Genomic DNA, 23,911 nt, shown 5'->3' on the forward strand with positions numbered 1-23,911 from the left:
ATCGGTAGGTTGAACTCGGTCGATTTTGTTTGAGAGGCTCACGTGATAATTGGTTGTCTGAATTTATTTGACAAGTACATAAAAAGTTTGATGCTAATAATGACAGTGATAATGAAATCTCGTGGCACAATACTGAATATGGAACTATAATGTTTGAATTGATTCATGAATTGTGGGCTCGATTGATTTGGATCCCATCATCGTACAATGCAAACGATGGGAATTTATGGGGTAGGATTTTTCCCTTCCTCGTCTTGCATGTTCTTGATTTGCTGGTGAGCCATGTCGTACGTGGCATGCAGCCCGAAAAATATATAGTAAATTAACATGACAGCCGTGCAGGCAAAGAACCGTATGAATGTCTTAGCTCCCAATGAACCCATAAGAAACAAGTTAGTAGCAATTGACAAAGATGGCAGCCATGGAACAAGTACTGGAACTCCCCACACCCTTGCTTCTCTTTCTTGTGGCAAAAACACCGATATCCCCAAAGTCCCCAGGAACCACAAAGGGATGGTTATAATGTACCCAATCCAATTACCTATTATCCCTCTTAACAATCCCCCCCAGCATGCGGATGTCGCCATGGAATAAGCAATGATGACCAAAAGAAACACATTTAGCTTCAAAAGGTTTGTTTTTGGCGTCGTTCCTCGCACATAGTACCTCCTCACAAGAAGTGCCACTGCCATCATCATGAATATGAATAGGGTGCTCACTGATAACAAACCAGACAACTCATCCAGGCTTGAGAAGAAGGCGATGCAAGCACCGGATATAGCAACCAATAGCGTCGCGTAAATGGGGGTGCCTGTCATTGGATGGACGGGGGCGAACCATGGTGGAATCATGTGGGCTCGAGCAATATGAGTTGTGTAGCGTGCCTGTCCAAGCGCTCCTACTAAAAGAACAGTTGTCATTCCCTTGAGAGCTCCGAGCGCGACAAGATATTTTGCCCAATTCATTCCCACGCTTTGGAATGCTACGGAGTAAGCTGCATTGGTGTCTATTTCTGTGTATTTCTGCATCGTGCTTAATGAGAGTGCCATCAAGCAATATATCACAGTGATAATCGACATTGACCCGATCAGTCCTAAGGGTATGTCCCTGTGTGGATCCTTTGTCTCCTCTGCCATGGTCGCGATGTTGTCAAATCCTCCATAGGCAAAGTACACAATAGCTGCTGCTTTGAACACACCTTCAGCACCATGAGGTAAAAAGGGCTTTAAGTTGGATGTCTTCCCATGAGCAAAGCCAGCTATTATAACAAAAACAATTACTACTGTATTTACGGCGGATGCGATCCAGTTGAAGTAGGATGTTTTTTTAGCACTGGCCATTGCAATCCCCGACGAAATTGCAAGAACTCCAACAGCAATTGGATCTAATAAGTTGAACCCGTCACTGAGATTGGTCCGTATGCGCAATGAATCGGGATGGCGGTTTAAAAGTGTGTGAAGTAAGAAGTCCAAGCTCTAGCAACCGCTGCAGTCCCGACGATGGATTCAAGAAGTATGTTTCCTGCTGTTATGAAGGCGGCAAGATCTCCAAGTTCCACCCTAAGATAAGCAAATGACCCTCCAGACACAGGAATTTCTACAGCAAATTCTGTGTAGCAGAAGACGGAGAGCATCGCCGAAATTCCAGAGGCTACATAAGACAACACTATGGCCGGTCCCGCGTGATCGTGTGCTTCTTGACCAGTAAGTACGAAGATGCCAGCGCCAATAACAGATCCAAATCCGAACCAGGTGAGGTCCCACCAGTTGAGGCAGCGTTTCATGTTGTTCTCACTCTGTTTCCGAAGCTCCACGAGCTCCGTTGCTTCATCGGGCCTACTCAAGAGGCGGTCCTTGAATCTGGGCGACGTCTGTGATAAGGCCGATCGGTAGGCTCCCCAATTCTCGAAAGACTTTTCGGGGAAGAAGTCTTGCTTGCTCCATCTCCAGTAGCTTCTTGGTTGTTCATCTATGTGTACATCTCCCTCTGATCCTATCCCAATTTTCCTATACTTTTCTTAGTCAGTATGGGTTGATGGCACCTGCATTTTCTTGAAAGTGAGCTCTGATTCTGAAGTCAAGCAAAGTGGTCTGAGATTGGACAAAAATGCAGGCATGCCGGCCTGCCCAGTGGTTGGGAATAATTAGGGATAAGAATTTTCGATATCGGACTCGCATGAAGAGGATTCTAATATGTTTTTATTTTTTTTAATGATATCAGTTGCATAAAATGAATAAAATTATTAATATAAAATTGATTTTATTTTGTTGAATAATAATATTAAAATAAATTGTTTTTAATATTTTTTTATAATAATAAATTTGTTAATTTACNGGTGATGATATGATATTTGAGTAAGATGTGAATATACAATCTTTCGACTGATATGTAGATGAGATGAAACTGAATAACGAATGGAGACCATAATGACTATAATAAATGAATATGATGACGAGGAGGACGGAGAATATAAAACATCACTCAAATCCGACACATTTTCATCTACAGAAATAATGATATGTTGGTGCTATTTTTATTTTTATTTATGTTTTTGGTTCTTTTTATTAGAGGTTGGAGAACGTCAAAGATACGATATGACGAATGTTTGTGTTTACTTTTTTACATATTTAATTCATCATCTGAATTCAAAATAAAAATATTTATTAAAATTAATCAAGGTTTGTGAATTGCTTCAAACACTTTATCAAACAGGGAGATGCTGGACAATAGACTCTGATTATTATGCCCTACATTCCGACAACGCAGGCCTATCAAAGAAATAGCTGGATGGTTTGGTGAGCACACTGGTTATGAACAATATCTTCTAACCATCAGGAAGATTGCATCAAATAAAAACATAATCAGTTTCTACGAAATTAGGATAGAATCATGTAAAATCAAACGCAATGAAATCGTGATAGAAGCAACATGCTCGAGTTGATCCAATGGCCCGAATCTTAAATCGGCAATTGGATCTATTCACTACCCTCAGGGTAGCTTCGAATAATCCCATCAAATATGTGCAGAATCAATCTCCTTATTTTATAGGGAGGGCATTTTGATTATGTTTTGTAATTATAGAGATCCTTTTGGTTTACCAAACTGGTAAAAAAAAGTGAAAAAAATACTGGAACCCCTTTTCAATGTTTTCGCCTGATTTTGTGGCTGAAGCGGAGCACGCACTTCTGCTTGTATTCCTGGCAGTAACTCGTTCAAGATGACGGGGTCTATTTCATCACTCTTGTAATTCCATGAGTTACTTCTTAGTACGTCTTCCCCCAAAATGCATTTGCATCGATAAGTTGTAATGGTTCTTAGAATAAATTGCAGCTCAAACTTTGTTAAAATCTAATTAACATTTGGTTCATTCATCCTATTTAAAATGAGTCAAAATGAGTCATGATAATAGACAATCTAAGATAAATCAAAATAAATAAATAAAAATTACATGTAAGTCATGCTTCCAGACGTAAGCAGACAAAGAAGATAAATAAAAGCAAAGCTGCGGTTGGTTTGGATTATACCTAAGTCAACAAAGGACTTATTCAATATGGATTTGGGACAGCAGACTGCTAACAGAGTTTGGCATGTCGTGGTTCATTGCATTTGTTTGACGGTTTGCTTGGAGAGAAACCGAAGAATTTTCGAAGAGATTGAAGCAAATATAGAAAAGTGCTGGGAAAAAATCAAGATTAATATTGCTATGTAGATTGACACTCATAAAGATTTCAAGAATGTCTCCATTTTCGATTTAATGAGAAATTGGGAATATGTGTATCACTAAGTTAGTTCTAATATTGTGTGCTACATTATGACAGTGAACTTCTAGTCCACTGATGTACTCCTTTTAACTTTATTATTAATAAAATATCGTTTCCTATAAAAAAAATTAAAAGCAGAAATATGTAATTTTTCTTATGTCAGGTTCTGATTTAATTCAATACCAACAAATCCATTCAATACCAACAAATCCTAACGCCTAGGCGGTCACCTAGCCCGAGTTTTAGAACACTGATATTAGGTATTTAAAAAAACCACAATTTTATAACTTTGATCCTTAGCTAAATATAAAAATTCAGACATTAAAATACCAAAAGAAGATACCTAAACATCATTGTACACCAAGTCCAAGTTGCATGTCACAGATTATTTTCCAGTCCATACTCGCATGCTTTTGCTTGTGAACCTGCATTCACGGCTCTTCCTCAACAATGTATTCCCCTTAGCTTTGGTTCTTTCAATGCAATGAGCTAATTCACTCCATACTAAACTTTATCAACTTAAGAAATAATTCTGTATAATTCACAATCCCTTCTGGCTTCTGTACACACACCAGCTGGTTGGTTAATTTACAGCGCATAATCGCATATGATGATTCCTTGCATCATTTAACTCTAACCATGAGAATAAGATGCAGATTTTTCTTGAATATAGAACGTAGCTCCTCGTTAGCTTCCATGCCTATCCGCCTGCATCATTATTTTATTATTTGCAGAACCATTAAAATTATGAGAAAAAATGATGAACATGCTCACCCTATTTTGGACCCTTTACTCCCAACTAAAATTTTGCGTTGGCTTATCTTGTGAGTGATGAAATGTTGCTCGATCCGGAGAGAACCGTCTCTCCATTCCTTCCACCCCATCAAACGGTGTTCAATGCCATATGGTATTTCCTATGTTTGCGGAAAATTAATAAACACTCACTTGTCTCCCACATCCGGCATCAAAACAAATAATACAATGCAAGTATTAATTACCTGATGCACATGATCCAACAATCTATCTCTTACAACTTCTAGTGATATGTTTTTCATAACTTCTTCACTCATGCCCATGGGTTCTTCGTCCCATGGTCTTTTTACTGCCTAACCATAAATACAAGAGCCAATTGTAAAGCTAGAGGGGTTCTCATTTCGTTTATTTGTTATGTGCATAGAAACATAGAAAAAAGTAGGAAATACAACGAATTTTCACTGATTAAAAAAAATGAGAAAAACGAGAAACAAAAGTTACAGAAATGCAGAACACTGTATGAATTTTTACAAACTTTTTTCGTCCTGAGTGTTGGAATCTATGATCTATTAAACTTAATGCCCGTTAACTAATAACTACCTGCTCCATTAAATATCGAGTAAGATCTCTCACTCCGGCACCCTTCAGTCCTGAAATCATGAAGTACCTAGCAAGCACTAAGAGTAACATCAGGCATCGTTTTCATGAATAGTCAACTGGAGATAAAGTAATTACCTTTCATATCCAGGAAGGTCTCTAAATTCCTCGGAAACTTTTTCAAGATCATTCTTCTTTGTGACTAAATCAACCTTATTTATGCATAGCACACGCTTCTGGTTTGGGTACTTTATTGACCCCATTCTTTCAATCAATCTCACCACTCTTGAGTCAGGTCTAGATTCATGAAAAACAAGAAGAAAAGTCACACCTTCACACTTCACAAGCCACGTAATAAACCAAGGATACACCAGAGCAAAACAGTGAAACAACTGCAAGTTGAAAACATCACACTCATATCTAAATTTATCATTAGAATTGCAACTTATGAGTTTCCTGATATGTGGCAGTAACACAGTTCACTATGTTTCTGTATAATACAACTTACAGAGAAACGGATACTCATGTCTTTCAGTGCTGACAGAGCCTTTGGTTAAGTAAAATGAGAAACCACAAACTTCTAAAAAAATACCACACATAAATTTATGTGCATCATATGAACAAATGACTACTTATGAACATATTCCATCCTTCGTATATAAAATATCTACAGTATAGCTTCAAGAAATCACATCAGATTTAGAACAAGGGACCTGTACCAACAAGATATTGGGGAACATCAGAAAAAATAATCAGCACATTATAAAAGATTTAACCAAATTACTGAAAGAAAAGCCAAACCTGGTGAGATGCCGGTGCACATCAAAAATAACTATCAGAACGTCATATAAGTAAACAGAACTCCATGCACTTTCATTCCGGACTTTGATGTCATCGTAAGGAAATCCACTTTTCTTGAGCATAAGACCTGGTGTATCAAAAAAACACTGAAAGAATATCACAATTAGTTGGAAACCATCAACAGTAGTAATTAGATTTGGGGCAATTAAATATTCTTCTAAAGAGTCATTTTATTATATTATTCCTAATGTGAAGGATTAAAACATAAGAACACATTCCAGTGAATTTAAAATGGGCACCATATAGAAAATATACTTACTGAAAAATCAGATCAAGGAGATAAAACACCAGAAGTGCATAGTCAAACAAATATGCTCTCAGATGATACTGGTAAAACTGAAGGGAATCTATGCACAAAATAAAAAACTGAAGGGAATCAAGTAGTCAGATCTAAACGTACAATTTGGGTATCGCCATTAGTCAAAACTCCCAGCACTTCATGCGTTGTAGTATTTATCTTCCGTGAAACTGCTGAAACTTTAGTCCCAACCTGAAAAATAATCAATAAAGATGACAAATCTGGTAACTACCTGTGTAAATGATTTCTCTTCATCATATTGAGAAAAAAACGTGGCCGATATCAAATACCAACATAGCTACATGAAACGCAAGAACAGTAGCAGAATAAAACTGCCAAAAACATTGAACCAATTGCAATTGTTCTTAGATCACAATAAAAGTAAGCAGCCAATAAACAAATGCATCAGCACTCAATAAACTACTCAATAGCTTGCTTACTCTAGATTAGTCTATCTAGAGCAAGGATGCAAGTTAACCAACAAACGTTTTCTTTGAAAAATTCCCTCGACCATGACCAAAACACAAAGGTCAAAGCTTTTAACAGAAGGCAAAGCGAAAACGAAAAAAAAAAAAAGAAACAGAAACGGACCATGAAATTAGTGAGAGCAGATTTTCCAGCATTGGGAGCCCCGATAATGGCAACAGACAGAGACTTCTGGTCCTCCTCCTTGACCTCCCCCACCTCCACATCATCATCCTCATCTTCTTCATCAAGACACGGCTCCAGCAGAGCTTTTGCCATAGCGGCGGCCTTGTTCTTCTTCTCCTCATCCCTCCTCAAGATTCTCAAATGCGACACATCCTCCCCAAAAACTTTGCTTTTTATAGTGTCCCTGTATCTATTGGACCAAGTTGCATCATCATTACAAGTATTATTATCACCATCATTGGGTTTCAAATCAACATTGAAGTCGGGATAATGGGAGCTATCAAATACGGGTTCTTGTGGGTCTTCAAAATCCCCAGAATTTGTGGAAGAAAAGGGATCAGTTTGCTGAGGCTCGGCCGAATAAAGGCGATGTAAAAAGGGAGAAATGAGTAAGGTGAATTGAGCGGAGCAGAGTGAGGCCCGTAGTGGTCTCAATGGCGCCCGAACGACTTTCATAATTTGAAGAAAATAGACGCGTGAATCAGCAAAATCCGTGTCGAAGTTGCCAAGAAGAAATGTGTGTTTTGTTTAGACGAAAGGGTTTTTGATATTGGAAAGGGTTTTGAGTGAAGGGAGGCTACGTAGTTGGGGCATGATGGTCATTTCGTGAAAAAAGAAGTAATTATTTCGAAAAATCAAGCCTTGTTAAATGATTAATTAAAATTATGTTCACGAGGGAAAAAAAAAGAGAGGAGCTTGTTAACAAATTTGAAATCATAGTTATGAGGTCGAGAGTGGGAAAAATAGAACAAGAGAAAAATACCCCGACTTTTGGTTTGATTTTAAAAACTGTGAAATACATTAAAAAAATTAATCAAGAGATGGAATCGAAATCGAATATATAGATTCAACTGAATTAGAATCAGTATATCATTACATGAACTTTCAAATTCATACTTTTTACCTTTGTAATCGATCTCTCTGTAATCTTAATATATAAAACAAAAATATCAAAAAAGTGAGACCAATTCAAGCTAAAACCAAACTACAGTTTTCTGTTCCGACCAACTTATGAACGACATAGAGTCCAGCTCTACTTATCCGGATAAAGAATTGTTTTTGTTTACATATTGTTCAATTTATAAAGGGCGTGCGTTGATTTTGGTTTCAGATTGTGCTAAAAAAAACACCTGCTCTGATTCAAAAAATTCGCTAGTCATTCAAGCATACCAAATACTGGGTTTTAAATCAGTCGACAACAATGTCAATCGACATAGTTAGGGTAAGCAGAATAACGGAAAGAGTCATAATGAAGTGTGGCTACAGACAATGGCATAACATCACCAAATGAGAAAAGAACAGATTTGGTATAAAAAAAAATGAGTAGGCGCACTTACTGGAGCTTCAACACTGATACAATCAGACTGGCTTTTATTGCAAAACATGAAAAGAGAGAATCATTTTCAGATCCTAAGAATTCAAGAAAATATATATTAAATTTTGTCAACGGTATAAAATAGCATTTATCCCGAGACCTGATCCCGAAAGAATACAATAAATCAACTAAAAAACGGTAACAGCAAGTTCTCCGACCAATGTTAAAAGTAGGACTCGAAAAGATGCATTCCCAGCTGCTGCACCACTCATGCATTATCACTAAAAAGCCATGCGACCTGCGAGCCTGCTCTCTGATATCCTTCTGTCTATTGCAGCATCAATTGAGCTCATCTGAAACACACAATCCGTCAGAACTTATTAGGGAACAAAAACAGCAGGCATTCTCGTAATCAGCACTGGAAAAGTAAAGCTTAGCTTACAGTCGGTAGATACCAAACTTTGCAAAAAGGGCTGACCTGGACTATTGAATCCACATCGATTTAATATCGTACAACATGAACGGGAAAAATGGTAGTTCCAGCAAACCCAAGACTTTGTGATCAATCACAATGAGAGTTCAAAAAATAGAATAGATAGAATTTCTACAGAGCAAATGCACAGATTCTGATCTTAATATTTAACAAGCTTCGAGAGCCCTGGAGTGATTATACAAGTTAAATTACTAATCGTTAGCAAAGATAACGAAAATACCTACTTGAACCTTTGTTGACCTCAAAATTGGTGGAATTGCTTGCCAACCGGAGAATGGCCAAGTAAGATAAAACATCTCATCGCATCAATGGGATTGAAAATGTAGAAACGTATCAATCAAATTGCTAAGATGTTTTTCTTGGTGTATTTTTATTTTGATAGCAGAGTAAATAAAAGTACATGCAGAATTACGGACAAAAAAAAAAAAGAACTTTTTAGACGACAAAATGCAATGCGGGACCACCTGGGTTGAGTGACTCAACCACCATCCACAGAAGAATATTAGCTTTAGGCAATTATGACTTACCTGGCTATTCTCATCGTGCACCTGATACTTCGATAAGGACATTCTTCTTTCCTCCTGAAAAAATTTATATCACAAATGAGTGCAATGACTCCACAGTCCAATGAAGGTGAAGCACTAGAAAGCATTCCATAAACAAACTTCAGATAAGAAAAGAAAATTACTAACCATGGACATTGCCTCATCATCCCAGACTAAATAAACCTCATTTGTTGCAGGCTGGGAAACTGGAGCCTTGTTTGCAATTACCGGAGGAGGTCCGATAGAAGGCCCACCAGTATTTGGGCCAGATGCATAAGAATGTGAATTTACGGGTGTTACAACTGTAATAAACAATTGTAGAAGACAATACTTTAGACACAACACGGTATATTTTTAGTTGTGATGTCTAAAGGACCAAAAAACAGTAAAAACATTAAGAACAATTTGATTTGTGTCCTCCAACAGAAACATTAGCATTCTGCCCATACTTAGCAGTTAGCACCAGTATCAACATTGTTGATTTCCTATTTTCCTACAAACTAATAGTAAAAAACCCAAATGTTTTTCCCGTGTACTCAAATAAAAAATATACTGCAATTAAATAGAAATCTTTCCATAAATATAAATACTATGTCATGGCATTAAAACTGAAACAATTCCTTAATAAATGTATTGTTAAAAAATCAAATAAATTTAATCACTACAACTAGAAGTATAACTCATAAATGTAGCCAACTGACCAAAGATGTAATAGCCTGTTTCAGCAGAAGTGTTTAGTTATCAAGGCATAATAACTCAGCCAGCGCTTCACTTACATTCTAACTAAATTCATTCTAAAAAACCTGGTATTAATTTCATTCTGATCAAAGATACAATAGCCTCTTCCAGCAGAAGTGTTTAGTTATCAAGGCATTATTCAACTCAGCCAATGCTTCAGTTACATTCTAACTAAATTCATTCCAAAAAAACCCGGTGGTTTATAATTTCATTCTGACCTGGAACAAAACTAACAGTAAATTATTGTCCAAACCAGATAAAAAGAGCAAGGTCAAAAACATTTAAGAGAAAAAGAGAATGAAAAGAATATAAAACCTGAAATTCCCGACGTATGAAAGCTATTAGGTGGCAATGTGCTGCCTCCAAAGTTGGACTCTGCGCTCTTCATAACAAAAGTACTAGATGGTAGGCTCATTGGAGGCATAGTAGCAGAAAATGGCGAACTTTGAGAAGTAACACTATTGTTAGGAACAACAGGAAACAAAGGTTGAGACACAGAAATGTCGGGTGTAGCGGTAGGCATCCCCGGAGGAGCAATTAGTAATGACTGTTGATGCCCAGGGGGCATTGCAGGTGGTACAGAGAGCCTCACATTCTGCACAGGAAATAAAGGTTGTTGCGGCAAAGGAGCAGCAGGAGGAACAGAAACAGCTGGATGTTGTGGGTACCAAGGTTGTGGGTGAGGTGGAACCGGCCAACCAGCAGGAGGCACAGGAACTCGTGGATAACTGCATTCATAAGGAAATTATATTTGCTCAACAATGGTAATGTTTCCAAAAGATAATGATGTTTTTAAGAATAAAAGGAATTACATTTATTGGTTGCATTATTTGACAATTCACAAGCATAGAATAGCATTTTCGATGTATGTACATTCTCAGATACTAACAATGCAAGGAAAAAAATCAATCCATCTTTCTTTCTTTTTTCACTTTCTCAAAGTTATTGTATTTTATACACAGAACAAAGTAAAGTTCAATGAAATTTAAGTAGACAAGAACATACAAGGGAGGCATTGTTCCCAGAGTAGGCCGGGGAGGAAATCCAGTACCAATTGTTCCCGGAATCACACTGCCAACAATTTGAGATGATGCAAGATCAACTTTGGCTGTTTTTGCAGGAGTCTCTTGCTCTGTAAAAAATAATAATAATAGTAATCATAAGGGTATCAGCCTGATAGAGACACAAATCAGTAATTGCAGCAAAATTCAATCACCGAGCCATCTAAATATTAAGGTTCAACTATCAACTGAAGAATAATATAAAGCTTAAAACTTCATAAAATTCCAAATTTTAATTTCAAGATATTAGAGCGCGTTATGATTTTCACACTGAACAGATTCAATTGAGTTTTTTGGCTCACTGACCTAACTCTTTGGTTCTCCAAGCAGAACTAAATTTAATGATGAATTGAATTGAAGGCAAAAGAGATTGTAAAAGAAACCATTAAAAAAATGGTCTAGTTCAGTTTGGTTTCAGTTATTTCTCTTTCAATATATCCCACCTAATAAATCAGACAATATAAAATACCATGGACCGCCCCATCCATAAAAATGGAACAGCCAGCAACAGGAACAATAAACATCTACTCGAATCCACTGCTGGAGTTCAGATCTCATGGGTCCTGATATCCGTTCAAAGCTTTAGTAGTGTGCAGTGCAAAGAAAAGATATTTTCATTGAGTAAGGAAAAATTTAGATAGCAGATGGAGGAGAACTGTAAAGCTGACTGTCATTTGAAATAGGATGGTATGTGTTTTCCCTACCACATGGAAAATATAAGGAGAACATTGGAAAAAATGAGCCAAACAAGATATCATCTGTAGATGGTACACCGATTAATACTAAACCAAACCAAAAGTGATGTCAAACCTGATTCAAGGGAACATGCACAATATAAAGCATACCTTCCTCTCCATAATGAGCAGCGAGAACATCATGTGGAATTCCTTGCATTCCATAAATTTCAATCTCTGTTGATTCCCTTCCAGGTTTTGCATTTGGAACTCTGTGAGGAATGTAATCGTATAATTAAGGAAAAAAAATACAAAATTAAGCATTCCTATGGAAACTTGACAACTTGAGTAAATCACCGATATCAATTTTCCTGGAATTAACGCTAATGCTTTATCACAGAAACCCTAGGTATCCCCCAGTATATTTAAATGAACAAACGAAAGCTAAACATTCAATGCCCAGGTCTCAGTAGAACAAAATTGGCATTAAAATCGACATTGAAAACCCAAAAAAGGTTAACTAATATGAACAGCTTATGGCGAATGCTCGTGCTTGTGTGTGGGTGGAGGACAAGATGAAAAAGAGAGACACTGACTGGGAGACTTGTTCCTTGTGAACCTGGAGGACATGGATGGCCATGCCGCTCGCCGTGGAGAGTTTTTTGTGGCAAACATGGCACTTGAAGTGCTTGGCCTTCTGGTGCTGCACCAATATCTTCTCGTCCTCGAACTCCCTGTCGCAGTAGTAGCACCACATCTTATCAACAGATCCTCTCTTCTTCTTTTTCCCCATCGGATACCCGCTCTGTTCGATTCGATTCTTCCCTTTCTCTCCGAGATCCTGTTCGACAAGTTGTCTTGCGTTTCGGTTAATGAAGTATTTCTGGGGGAAAGGAAACAATTTAGGGTTTCGGAGAGAAGCGGTCGATTATTCTCATAATTGGCCCGACCGACCAAATAAAAGCCCGAAGATATTGTGCCGGTGGAGCATTTATTTACTCTTCTACATTGTTGGTTAATAGTTTCAAAAAAATCTTCAATTTAATTAAATATTTTTTTATAATTTTTGATAAATCATAATTAAAATCAAATATAATTTATCGATCATTAATTATAAATACTCAAAAATAGTTAAAAAGAATATTGTAAACAAAAAAATAAAATATTTGTTTGTTAATTTAAATTAACCTAAAATAGTAGATTAATTGTTAAAGTTTAGATAATAATAAGTAAAAATAAAAAAAACCCAACATAATAATTTGGGCAATTCTATAGCAACTATATTATGTTTTTCCAATTTTTCTTCAACATGCTATATCATATATAAATCTCACTCCGTGTATTTATTAAGTAATAATTTTAGTTATCTCATCAAATTTTTGTTCCCATAATTTTCTCAACTATCGTCTACAAAATAGAATAAATAACTTTTAAATTTATTTATCCGTCATTTTAAATGTAAAAAATTCACAGCTATACCAAATATTTATTTTGTACAAAGATAATAAAACCATAATAATTTTTGAAAAAAAAATGTATTAGACACAAACAATAAATGAAATGTTTTATACACCCAAGGCATGTGTCACGTCGTTGGTATATCATTGCAAGTTCCTAGATTTCAATAATTTTTATGATAGATAATGTAGTAAGATGACCTTATCAAGTATGGCGGTGCGTGAGCTATTGAGATTTGAGACAACAACGAGAGACATGAATCACAATAACGCAGTACTATGTATTAGCCAAATTTAACTTTCAATAAAGAAATACCCATAATATATATATATATATATAGTAGTTTACTGCGGATGGATGGGGGGTGAGTTCCTTGTAAAAGAATCAAATGGAAGAAGCGTCAATCTGATTGTTCTAAGATACAGACAGAAGTGCCCGTGAAACATTTTCAGATATTCGATCATGTATGGGATCCTGCACAAAACCCAAAATTTCACATTAAGAAGTATATGATAAGTCGCACTATAAGATACATTTCCACTAACCTGCGAGACGGGAATCTCGAATTTTGATTTTGTTATAGTCTCGTACAAGAGGATATACCTGTAGTCATCAAGCGCACCGTTTTAGTATTGAATTATATAAAATAAAGCTCGACAAAATATGGAAATTATAATACCGCCAAGCCAATTCAGAAACGAGTTCTTCGGGTGCTTCGGGCAGGACCTAAGAATGTTCCCAGAGTTATATTCAACAGGGAAAAAAAAAGAGAAATAAGCATATTTATATATTGAGTAATTTACCTCATCTTCGTAAGGGTTGCAGTGATCTCTAAACCACAGCCTCAAAAATTCCTACCAAAGATTTAGAAAATAAAATTATAGTGGACATAAGCATGTTGTAATGGCTCCAAATCAGGTCACCATCATGAACCTTGTCGATGTTTTCAGGCTCTAGACCATTTCGAAACCGCTCCTCGTATGAATCAGCGATCCAATACCTACTTGAGTCAGGTGTATGAACCTAACGTTTGACAAATTAAAAAGATAAATTATTCAGTGAATGCATGCCATTAAGATAAATTATTCAGTGAATGCATGCCATTGATTGAGCATTGACATGCATCTATTTCAGGTACAAGCATAAGACAAATAACCTCATCAATCAAAACCACCGAACCATCAGATCCCTTTCCAAATTCATATTTGGTATCAACCAAGATCAGACCATGTTCCAAGGCAATGCGCTGCAATACCAAAAACATAAACTTTATGGACGATTAAAATATTATGAACAATAAAACACCCAGTGCATGAGCGAAAACCTGCTATACAATGAGACTATTATGTTTAGATGATGCTTAATTACAAGTCAATCTCAATAAGCAACAAAAACGTAGGAATTGCGTGAAGGAAAAAACATGAAATTTCAACAATAAGCACCTGCCCATACTTGAATAGCTTTAATGCAGCCTCACTTGCTTCGTCATAGTCAGCTTGAGTCATCATTCCCCGCTGAACAATCTGTCACGCAAATCACGAACATGAGCAAATGTACACGAACATGCATAATTAGATGTTTTAAGTTTGTATGAATGGCAGCCTTGGTACAAATAAGCTTCTTTCATTTTGAAAATAAGGAGATGCTTCTAACTATAAGTCCTTTACCACAATATTGCTTGTAATTAAACAAGGAGAATGGTTGAACCTTCATGGATCCCTCCCTACAAGGATCTTCTTATGCTATGGACGACATTTAGCATCTCCATATGCCAAAATTTGGCACACTTCGGTTTTCATTTTTTTTCATTTTTTTAGCATCAATTCAGTATGTTTTGGCACAAAAGTTGGATAAGATTAGACTTTTGTTCAAGCATACACAACTAAAGAAGTCCCTTGTCTTTCAGTTTCAATCAAAGAATTATCTGTTTGTAATTCTCTTCACGAACAAAGCAAGCGATTGACTTCCACGGTCAGATGTGCTCTTATTTACCTAAAATACTATTTTTTGAATGCCGCCCCCTCAAAACCGTCAATCCATCGGATGACAAATCATCTGCATGATATTTTTATGGGGAAGTGACATTGTCTCGGTGTTGCACGAAAAAAGTACATTGAAATACATAAAGGTCCTAAGAGCGGGATAGTTTGTGGATCTAGACATTCAAGAAATATAAAAATATTGAGGGATATTTTAAACACACAAGCATATTTAATTTAAGTTAGAAACGATTAACGAAGTTACTAAAAGAAGAATATAATCGGTTAAAGCAAACCTCTTTGGGAGTTGTGGGAACATCATGATCTACGTCTTTAGTGGTCGGTGTGAGTATATTTGCTGGCAACTTTTGGTTTTTCACCAAATCTATTACAAATAAACGCAGAAGTGTCAATTAAAAAATTAGCATAAATCGTCTATTCAATCCCAAGCCTCACCATCAGGAAGAGCATTTCCGCAGTAGTTCCGAATGCCTTTCTGGTAGACAGTCCAAAGTGATGTATCAGTACTTCCAGTCACATAGCCTCTAACTACGAACAAGAAGCATTGTCAATTGGCATTCCAGATAGATAATCCACGATAAAAAGAAAGGTATAATAACTCTATTTCGTGCAAGGAATAGCGCTCTGCAAAAGGCTTATAACTCACCCCAAAACACTGGCTGCTACAAGAAAAAGAACATTAATTGAATTACTCACCAACAAATTCAACAGGAAATACGACACATTTTTTTGCAATAGTGACGTTTCTATCTGGAGAGGAAACAACTGCATTAGGAATTATGTGCCGAGTTTTATCAAACCACCACAAACTTGTTTCATTGAGCACCTGCAGATATCAATATGCAATTAAAAACCTAAAATAACCTGCTACTGACATAAAGCTCAGTGCGGACAAAACATAGGGCATGGACTCGTTCACACTAGGCACCACAATTACCTGACCCTTGAAAGGGATTGAAGCAAGAACCCTATCGAAAGCACTTTGCCTGTCAGTTGTGACAAGTACAAGATAGTCTCCACAGTCATAAATATCTCTAACCTTCAAAGATTACATTTTTCTATTCAGCAAGAATCATTTCTCAATGGGTCCTGTGGAGAAATACGAAACAGTAAATTCACCTTGCCTCTGGTTTTGGATTGAATACCAGGAACAGTTAAATGGAGATGAGTCTCGGACAGGCAGCTGGAAAGCGAATCTTTGATAGCATTCATCAACTGATTCTTCCGATCGATAGTGGTCAAGACTTCAACAGAGCGCGGCGGCTGGCCTTCCATTGATGATGCAGATAACTTAAAACTTTTGAGTACAATTGTTCGATTTGCAGATGATGATAATAGGAATCTTGATGAATCGAAATTACTTTGGAGAAAGGGGTTTTTTGCGGCTAGGTTTATGCATCGACACTCAACCATTCTTTTTGCGCTTGCTGTTGTTTCCTCTGGAATGCGTGCGTTTGTCAATTGTGACAAATATAAGAGAGATCCAAAATATAACTAGGACTAAAAGGAGAAAATTCTATTAAACCTAGATATCATATGGACTAAACGCATTTTCGGATGAAGGTTTGAGGGACAGCCCCTGCAGAATGAACCGCGGTCGGCTTAGGAGAAAGTTGTATCTTTCGGATCAGCACTTGAAAGCTACCAAAACCCGAATTTGAAGACCTTGATAATGGATCATCCATGAGGGTATCACATTTCTTCCTGCATCATGAATGCTCGGCTCGAGCTTTATTCGGAGGTGGCGAACCATATTATCTCTTGGATATTTCAATTTTTTATTTATAAAAAGGAAAAATCGAAGATATTTACAACAATTATACAATGATGTTTTGTTATTAGTTTGTGAGATTTTGGGTGTGATTTATAATGAGATTTTGATAAATGAAATTTTTGTATTAATTTTTTTTAGCATGACTCATATACAAAACCAACTATCCAAAATGCTTGCTACTCTATTGGTATAATTAGTTTACACACGATTCTTGCTTGAGGAGTGTCATTAGAGTGATTTCTAGCAATGATTCATGAATTAATTTCTATGCACATAGTTTTACAATCACGCGTTAGAATAAATCTCTCCTTTAATCTCAAATTACTTGTTAATTTGTTACAGTTGGTGCCCTCTCTTTCCATGTGTTATAGTTAATCAAATTTCTTAACATCTCTATATATATTTCTACCTTTCCTAACCTACTAAGTAGCTAGCAAGCTATGTCAGCACTCTCCATATAATTGTGCATGTCGTATAAATCGATATTCACGAAAAGTCCCTCGACTGTTCCCAAGCCAAAGAAATGGAGAAATCGAGAATAGCCATGCTCTGGCTCAGTTTCATCACGGTACACGCGGTGTATGGGCATGACCACCTAGGCAAAAGGTGATGGTAATTATGATACTACTTCAAATTAAACGGGTTTGGTTTCTGCATTGGGTGCTGTAAGTGCCTTACAAATCTTTGAGCACCGATTTAATTGTCGCTATGATCATGACAAGCATGTTGTACTGTGCTGTGTGCAGGCTAATGCAGCAGCTCCTCAGATGTTTCATGTGGCAGCTTATGGAGCAGATTCAACAGGAAAAGTAGACAGCACCAATGCAATTATTGCAGCAATATCCCATGCGCAGTGCGCTCAAACTACCGGGTAGCGGGTTAATAATTATTAGTAAAAGATTTACACACGTGGCATGTGCTATTATTATTTTTAATTTGATCAAATAACACTAAACAATTAACACACAATTATTTTCAATTTAGAAGAGTTGTTCGATTTAGAAGAGAAGTTTTGTTTATAATTTTTTATGTAAAATATAGAGTGACTTGAAGAGGTTTTTAGTAAGTTAAGAAAGATAATTATGGAATTAAATATTTTAGTGTCCTCTAATGTAATTACTCTAGAGATCTCACACTTAATAATGTAGTTACTCTAAGGTCTCACACTTAATTTTTATGTCATTGTTTTCTTAAAAAAATAATTTCTAATTAAAGAGATAATACACTAATTTTCCAACTTCCGGAATCTCGACTCCTTCCTCGTCGCCAAAAAAATATATATCCATTTACCGGATAGCAATTAACTTTATCTCAAATTTCACATGAATGCTTCTCAATCAATCAAAAACAATGATAAGGAGATCATTACGGACCTTAAATGTCATATTTTCTGTGGAATGGTGGTGCTAGAAAAACGCAGAACTCTTACCAATTTGGGTTATAAAGTTTATATACCTCATGTATCATATATATTTCAAGATTCTAACTGGATCTTTGATAGGATTTCCCATTAATTTTTTACGGTTCTACAAGTCATAAAGGAAATGTTCGTCAATTGACAGAAGGAAAAGCAAATATTCTTTCTTGTAGGCACATACCTGTACAGTACATGTTGAAAGTTGGATTTTATTTGAATTGACGTAATTTCAGCAAACTTTTAATACAACAAAGGTATCGAAATTCTCTGATTTAATGTTTCTCTGGTGTACGTTTGCCTCGTGACCAAGTTCGATTTCCACCTAGTTATCATTTCATTACCTTATTTCGTTGTGTCAAACATTTGACTCAAGTGTTACAAAGCGTTAATGTTATAAATATGCATATTTTATATTCTTCATCGTTTTAACCTATCGTTGGATAGTGAAATTATTAGCATGTGAGTATGAGTCATATATTATGACTAAATATTTTTTTCTTAGGACATTGTAAAAGTTAAACACCAAGAGAAATTATTGTGGTGTGTGTATATATATATCAACACTGACGAAAATTATTCCAGTTTCCCGACATTGTGGTGAGTTGCGTCGGCAGCATGCAAGGGAGGGAGATGATCGGAAGAATGGAGAATTCAATTTTCTTGCAGCTTATGATTGTAATTGGATTTGTCAGTTTTATTACAACACAAGTGTATGCACACCCCAAGGTTGATGTAAATATAATTTCCAGTGGACATGTTCCGAATCGACGCCATCACGTGCCAAAACATAAAGCTTCGCTGCCGTTGAACACAGTAAGCACCAAGAAAAATCATCGGAACTCTAGTTTGTTGATATGATATATGCCGATGATTAATGATCAATAATTGTTGTTTGGCGCAGGCTAATGCATCAACTACTCATGTATATCATGTGACATCTTACGGAGCAGACCCGACAGGGAAAACAGACAGCACGAATGCTATTATTGCAGCTGTATCTGATGCACTTAACGGACCGGGTAGTGGGTTCTTGATGAATGGAATTGTGAATCTTGGGGGCGCGCGCATTGATCTTGATGGTGGCAATTACTTGATCAGTCGTCCGATCCAATTCCCTGTCCCTGGAAGAGGAAACCTGTTTGTGAGTAGTTCTTGCATGAAATTTCTTTTAAACTGATTAGTAATGATTCCCCCGAATCACAGATATGAATATAAAGTATATATGCACATTTGACAACAGATTCAAGGAGGGTCACTAATGGCATCAAACGAATTCCCAAATGACAGCTATTTAATAGACTTATCACCGGCCGCCTCGACAAATGGATCGGATTCGGATTATTACTTCGAGTTTGTGACACTACGAGATCTTTTGCTGAATTGTAACTATCGCGGTGGAGGAATTCAAGTAGTTAAATCTCTGAGGATAAATATTGACAACTGTTATATAACCCATTTTAGTACAGTAGGTGTCTCTGTAAAAGGTGGCCACGAAACCTCTATCAGACATTCGACTGTGGGACAACACATCACCGCTGGTGGTGATCCTGCAGAGAGGAACGTTACAGGCATAGGAATCGAACTGGCGGGAAATGATAATTCAATCACAGATGTCGTTGTGTTTTCTGCGGCCATAGGAATTATGCTCTCCGGTCAAGCCAACACCATAACCGCGGTCCATTGCTACAACAAGGCCACTGGTTTTGGTGGAACAGGAATTTATATTAAACTCCCAGGATTAGCACAGACACGGATTGTGAATTCCTACTTAGATTATACTGGCATTGTGGCCGAAGATCCAGTGCAACTCACCATATCCAATAGTTTTTTCCTCGGCGATGCATACATTGTCTTCAAATCCATAAAGGGTGTGGTGAGTGGAGTGAACATAGTGGATAACATGTTCACTGGCTCCTACAAGGGAATCGACACAGTGCAATTAGATCAGACGAATGGCGCTTTCAAGCAGATTGATCAAGTTGTGATTGATGGGAATAACGTGAACGGAATGAATCTTAGATCAACAATTGCAAGAAGAATCGTTCAAGGAAACAGTAGCTTATGGGAGGCAGATTTCAACTCAGCGCTGGTGTTTCCAGACCTTATTAAGCGTGCATATTACACATTCATCGCAGATGACGCCACCTCTTTCCCAGTCCATGCTTTGAGAAACATATCGAGTAACAAAGTAGTGATTCAATCGCAGACAACAGTTTCTGCAAGTGTACATATCACCGCGGATCAAGGGGGACCTTGATCAGTTAGTTCCCTCCTTCCGATTATCAGAATGAGAGAGAATTTGAAACATAAGGTTTTGTTTCGTATTACATATTCCGAAAGATGTATAAACATACTATGATATCATATTATCTGTTATTGACAAATTTCTAACTACGCCCCTAACTGTGCCGTAATTAAGTAATTTGTAGACTTCGATTCATTTCCAACAGTTACAAATTCCATGTTTTATTTAAACTCGAGAGTAGTTGAAATTATAAAATTGTGTGAACACGTATTATGGTCCGAGGGTGAGTCCAGCTTGCACTTGCATGTGTTTTTGAACTTGACTAATTAACATGTTAAAATCTTTCGAAAGAAAACCAAACAAAAAGTAAATATTGTACTTAGTCATGGTATACAAAGTCTTTCTCATTTGCGGATTGACTTTGTTAAACTCCAATTAATAGTGTCATACATCCATCTTATTAAGTTAACAAGTCGAATATCATTTGAAGAACATGCGATAAATCGTGGAAATCGGGATTTTCGCAAAGTGAAAAAGTTAACATTCAAAAAATTAAATAAATAAAAATATATAAGTTAGTAATTTATTAAGATTAGTTTTATGTATCGTGGATCTATATTTGTGAGATGAGTTGATTAGATCTATCTTTGTAATAACATAAAAATAATATTTTTTCATGGGTCGGTTCGGGTTGGATATATGTCTTATAAATTTGACCCGTAAGACCTTCTATAAAGAGTTTATGTGTTTGCTCAAATACCATCGTAGTGTGCATATGATAAAAAAAAGCGCTAACTAATTACACTTTGATATCAAAGATTTTTAATGACTTTCAATTAAATCATTTTATTGAACGTCATTAAAATTCTTTATATATAAATTAGGAAAAAATCATTTTTAGTCTACTAACTAGTCCAACTGTGTTTTTGGTCCATTAAATTTTCGAAATTTGATTTTTGTACAATAATAAGGCTAGTTTGGTCAAATTGCTGATACTAACTAATGATTTTAAGTGTCAAATAAGTATTTTCCAGTCTCACGTGAACATTCCGATGAAATTGTGCCGAAAGCCAAAAAAAAAATCAAAGTTAGCGCATGAAACCAAACTTCGAAAACTTGTGAAAGAAGATAATTTTTAATTAAAAAGAAAACTTGTGTGACGACATATTTTTTTGGGAACATACTTTATACAAGACAGTGGAAACAACAAAGTATTTTACGTAAGTAATGTTATTTATAAAGATAAACACAATTTAGGCATGAAAGTAGTTAAACTCGAAGTGTATAAACAAAGGGTAGAAAACATAATTTTAACAAAAACATCCTTTTTTGCTATATGATCGATGAGAATCATCATTTTTGTTTTCAAATAATTCAACAGCCACAACCATAAATTTCATAATTCAGTAAAACGCATGACATCTTTGATATATACATACATTGGAATTTGGATCATATGTATCGTTGATATTCTAAAGCTCACTAACCCAGATTGATACACACCCGATCGATGTTGTCCATGTACAAACAAGAAACAACCCGTTCCTTATAATTGCGATCCACATGCTAGCTACTGGTTTCGATGAATAAACCCAGGAGCTGATTCAGAAGTTGACGATGAAGAGGAATAATTAGAGAAGCAAAGCGTGATCGGGCCTTTCTGGTCGCAGCTGGCATAGTAAGAAGAAGGTGGTGTACTGGTACTGCTCATTCCCGTGTGTTGTTGAACCAATTCCCTGAAATTCATGATGGTCGAATTGAGAAAAGTGGTGGTCGCCATTGTGCCGCCTCTGCCCCGCCTTCGTTTTGGTTTCGCGGGACTGGTCAGTACTTGTGTTGGCGGCTTCATCAAATTTTCTGGAGAAACGGAAATAGTAGTACTGGAGATGGGATATTCATACTGTACGTTGGCAGTTTCAGGATATTGAGTGGCACCGGTGAATAATTTGGCGTTGTGGCTGCCTGCATGATCGTGATCAAGATCAAGGGGAGTACTGGCAATCTGATAATTCTGCAGCAGCAGCAGCTCGTCATGAGGATGATGATCATCTTGTAAATCCCACCACTGATCATCGGAATAACATTTTAGTGTTTGGTCGTTACTCATGTTTCTTTCTGGGTCGATCGATCTTCGAGTATTTACCTAATGATACAAACAAACCCACCGCCTTTAGACCTACACTTATATATACAAACACAGACACACACACACACACACATATATATATATATATATGTATGTATGTATATGTATATGCATGTGTGCTTTAAGCTAGGATAAAGTAAGATTTTCAATCGGATCGGGTGGGTCGGGTTTCGGGTCAATCCGCGAAATTTTTTTATTTTTTTCCCAATCCGAACATGAAGCAACCCGAAAACTCCCAACCCGAACACGAATCCATTTAACCCGACTCAACCCGTCTAACCCGAATTTTTTTTATTTTTTAAAAAAAATTAATGAAAAAATTCGAAAAAATAAAAATAATATTTTAATTTAAACACATAATAACAAAATTTTCGATTTAAATTTGAAAGTTTAATAGCAGAAAATTAAAACTATATTTACTAAATAAATAAACAATTGTTAAAAGTATATGCATGTGTGCTAAAGCTAGGATAAAGTAGGTAGCTAAAGATTATCGTTTATGTGATATCATTAGATAGAATGAGTGGGAACAGCTCGCAAGAGGCAGCACCATTCCAGCAATTAATTATTGGTCCAATACGACTGAGAATTTATGTGTCGTAGAAGTTGTTAATTACTCACAAATACTGCCAAAGTTGACTGAATCAGCACTCTAACCCCCTTGACAATCAATGGGAATGCTTTGTCATCAATATATTTGCTAAAAAAATGATTATAATGTATTAAATATTTAATAATAAATATATAATGAATAATTTATTAAATGTGAAGTCTTTTCGATTTCTTTTATAAAACTCAAATTTTATGTCTTTTGAAAATATAATATATATTTAAATGTCTGTATTGATTATATCATTTTATGCAATACAATTTTGAATTTTTTTTTGAGTTTTGTGTTATTTTTATATATTAATAAGTTGTCATCCATTTCTAAAATATTAAATAAAAATATAAAATTTTGTATGATATGTGGGGTTTCAAATAATTTGAACTTTGAAAAATCAAAATGAGGTTACGTTCGAGATTTCAAACCCCATATGCAAATCATTTAAATTGCGATTTTTAACTTTCATTATTGTAAAATTTAAACTAAATGTTAAATGATACAACGATGTTAAATCTTA

The 23,911-nt window shown here is 36.2% G+C and overlaps 5 protein-coding genes across 6 annotated transcripts; 1 reads left to right on the forward strand and 4 right to left on the reverse strand.

Annotated features, from left to right (window-relative positions):
* Nucleotides 1-43: 43 nt before the first annotated feature.
* LOC140964797 (cationic amino acid transporter 5-like) lies at nt 44-2,182 on the reverse strand. The gene is given in 2 exon segments (XM_073424733.1): nt 44-1,456; nt 1,459-2,182. Coding segments are annotated over 2 exon segments (1,557 nt in total). The 5' UTR covers nt 1,784-2,182; the 3' UTR covers nt 44-224.
* Nucleotides 2,183-4,024: 1,842 nt separating this feature from the next.
* LOC140963840 (GTP-binding protein ERG-like) lies at nt 4,025-7,477 on the reverse strand. Its single transcript, XM_073423292.1, has 8 exons — nt 6,862-7,477; nt 6,373-6,462; nt 5,913-6,058; nt 5,250-5,408; nt 5,115-5,181; nt 4,760-4,867; nt 4,536-4,675; nt 4,025-4,469 (listed from the first exon to the last, which is right to left on the reverse strand). Exons 1-8 carry the CDS (start codon nt 7,375-7,377, stop codon nt 4,385-4,387), a joined length of 1,311 nt encoding a protein of 436 aa, XP_073279393.1. The 5' UTR covers nt 7,378-7,477; the 3' UTR covers nt 4,025-4,384.
* Nucleotides 7,478-8,272: 795 nt separating this feature from the next.
* Nucleotides 8,273-12,729, reverse strand: LOC140963841 (protein SUPPRESSOR OF FRI 4-like). Of its 2 annotated transcripts, XM_073423294.1 has the most exons (7): nt 12,344-12,729; nt 11,919-12,019; nt 11,018-11,144; nt 10,328-10,740; nt 9,422-9,576; nt 9,257-9,310; nt 8,273-8,589 (listed from the first exon to the last, which is right to left on the reverse strand). In XM_073423294.1, the coding sequence occupies exons 1-7, from the start codon at nt 12,538-12,540 to the stop codon at nt 8,518-8,520; spliced, it is 1,119 nt and encodes a 372-aa protein (XP_073279395.1). In that variant the 5' UTR covers nt 12,541-12,729; the 3' UTR covers nt 8,273-8,517. The 2 variants fall into 2 exon arrangements, with proteins under 2 accessions (XP_073279395.1, XP_073279394.1); XM_073423293.1 differs by having other exon boundaries at nt 8,273-9,310; nt 12,344-12,728.
* A 739-nt stretch (nt 12,730-13,468) lies between these two features.
* Nucleotides 13,469-16,716, reverse strand: LOC140963813 (phosphoribosylaminoimidazole-succinocarboxamide synthase, chloroplastic). The gene is made up of 12 exons (XM_073423222.1): nt 16,325-16,716; nt 16,143-16,244; nt 15,902-16,031; nt 15,641-15,733; nt 15,481-15,569; nt 14,648-14,728; nt 14,362-14,451; nt 14,139-14,228; nt 14,009-14,059; nt 13,885-13,931; nt 13,751-13,808; nt 13,469-13,679 (listed from the first exon to the last, which is right to left on the reverse strand). The coding sequence occupies exons 1-12, from the start codon at nt 16,616-16,618 to the stop codon at nt 13,620-13,622; spliced, it is 1,185 nt and encodes a 394-aa protein (XP_073279323.1). The 5' UTR covers nt 16,619-16,716; the 3' UTR covers nt 13,469-13,619.
* A 1,707-nt stretch (nt 16,717-18,423) lies between these two features.
* On the forward strand, nt 18,424-20,725 carry LOC140965039 (polygalacturonase QRT3-like). The gene is made up of 4 exons (XM_073425080.1): nt 18,424-18,650; nt 18,979-19,209; nt 19,298-19,537; nt 19,637-20,725. Exons 2-4 carry the CDS (start codon nt 19,012-19,014, stop codon nt 20,651-20,653), a joined length of 1,455 nt encoding a protein of 484 aa, XP_073281181.1. The 5' UTR covers nt 18,424-18,650; nt 18,979-19,011; the 3' UTR covers nt 20,654-20,725.
* The last annotated feature ends 3,186 nt before the right edge of the window (nt 20,726-23,911 follow it).

This window comes from Primulina huaijiensis, chromosome 18 (genome assembly GCF_012295235.1).
Source record: "Primulina huaijiensis isolate GDHJ02 chromosome 18, ASM1229523v2, whole genome shotgun sequence".
Taxonomy (NCBI): domain Eukaryota; kingdom Viridiplantae; phylum Streptophyta; class Magnoliopsida; order Lamiales; family Gesneriaceae; genus Primulina; species Primulina huaijiensis.

Bases quoted from the DNA above. Each gene is read 5' to 3' on its own strand.
- LOC140963840 (XM_073423292.1), bottom strand. From the start codon at position 7,377: ATGAAAGTCGTTCGGGCGCCATTGAGACCACTACGGGCCTCACTCTGC. The intron at 6,059-6,372 runs GTACGTTTAGAT...ATATTCTTTCAG, and splicing joins CTAATGGCGATACCCAAATT to TGTTTTTTTGATACACCAGG. The intron at 4,470-4,535 runs GTGAGCATGTTC...ATAATGATGCAG, and splicing joins AGTAAAGGGTCCAAAATAGG to GCGGATAGGCATGGAAGCTA.
- LOC140963841 (XM_073423293.1), bottom strand. From the start codon at position 12,540: ATGGGGAAAAAGAAGAAGAGAGGATCTGTTGATAAGATGTGGTGCTAC. The intron at 9,577-10,327 runs GTTTTATATTCT...TGTTTATTACAG, and splicing joins TCATACGTCGGGAATTTCAG to TTGTAACACCCGTAAATTCA. The intron at 9,311-9,421 runs GTTAGTAATTTT...AAATTTTTTCAG, and splicing joins ATGATGAGGCAATGTCCATG to GAGGAAAGAAGAATGTCCTT.
- LOC140963813 (XM_073423222.1), bottom strand. From the start codon at position 16,618: ATGGTTGAGTGTCGATGCATAAACCTAGCCGCAAAAAACCCCTTTCTC. The intron at 14,729-15,480 runs GTTTGCTTTAAC...TTTGCGTGACAG, and splicing joins TTCCCACAACTCCCAAAGAG to ATTGTTCAGCGGGGAATGAT. The intron at 13,932-14,008 runs GTAAATTACTCA...GAACATTCTTAG, and splicing joins GCAACCCTTACGAAGATGAG to GTCCTGCCCGAAGCACCCGA.
- LOC140965039 (XM_073425080.1), top strand. From the start codon at position 19,012: ATGCAAGGGAGGGAGATGATCGGAAGAATGGAGAATTCAATTTTCTTG. The intron at 19,210-19,297 runs GTAAGCACCAAG...TGTTTGGCGCAG, and splicing joins CTTCGCTGCCGTTGAACACA to GCTAATGCATCAACTACTCA. The intron at 19,538-19,636 runs GTGAGTAGTTCT...ATTTGACAACAG, and splicing joins CTGGAAGAGGAAACCTGTTT to ATTCAAGGAGGGTCACTAAT.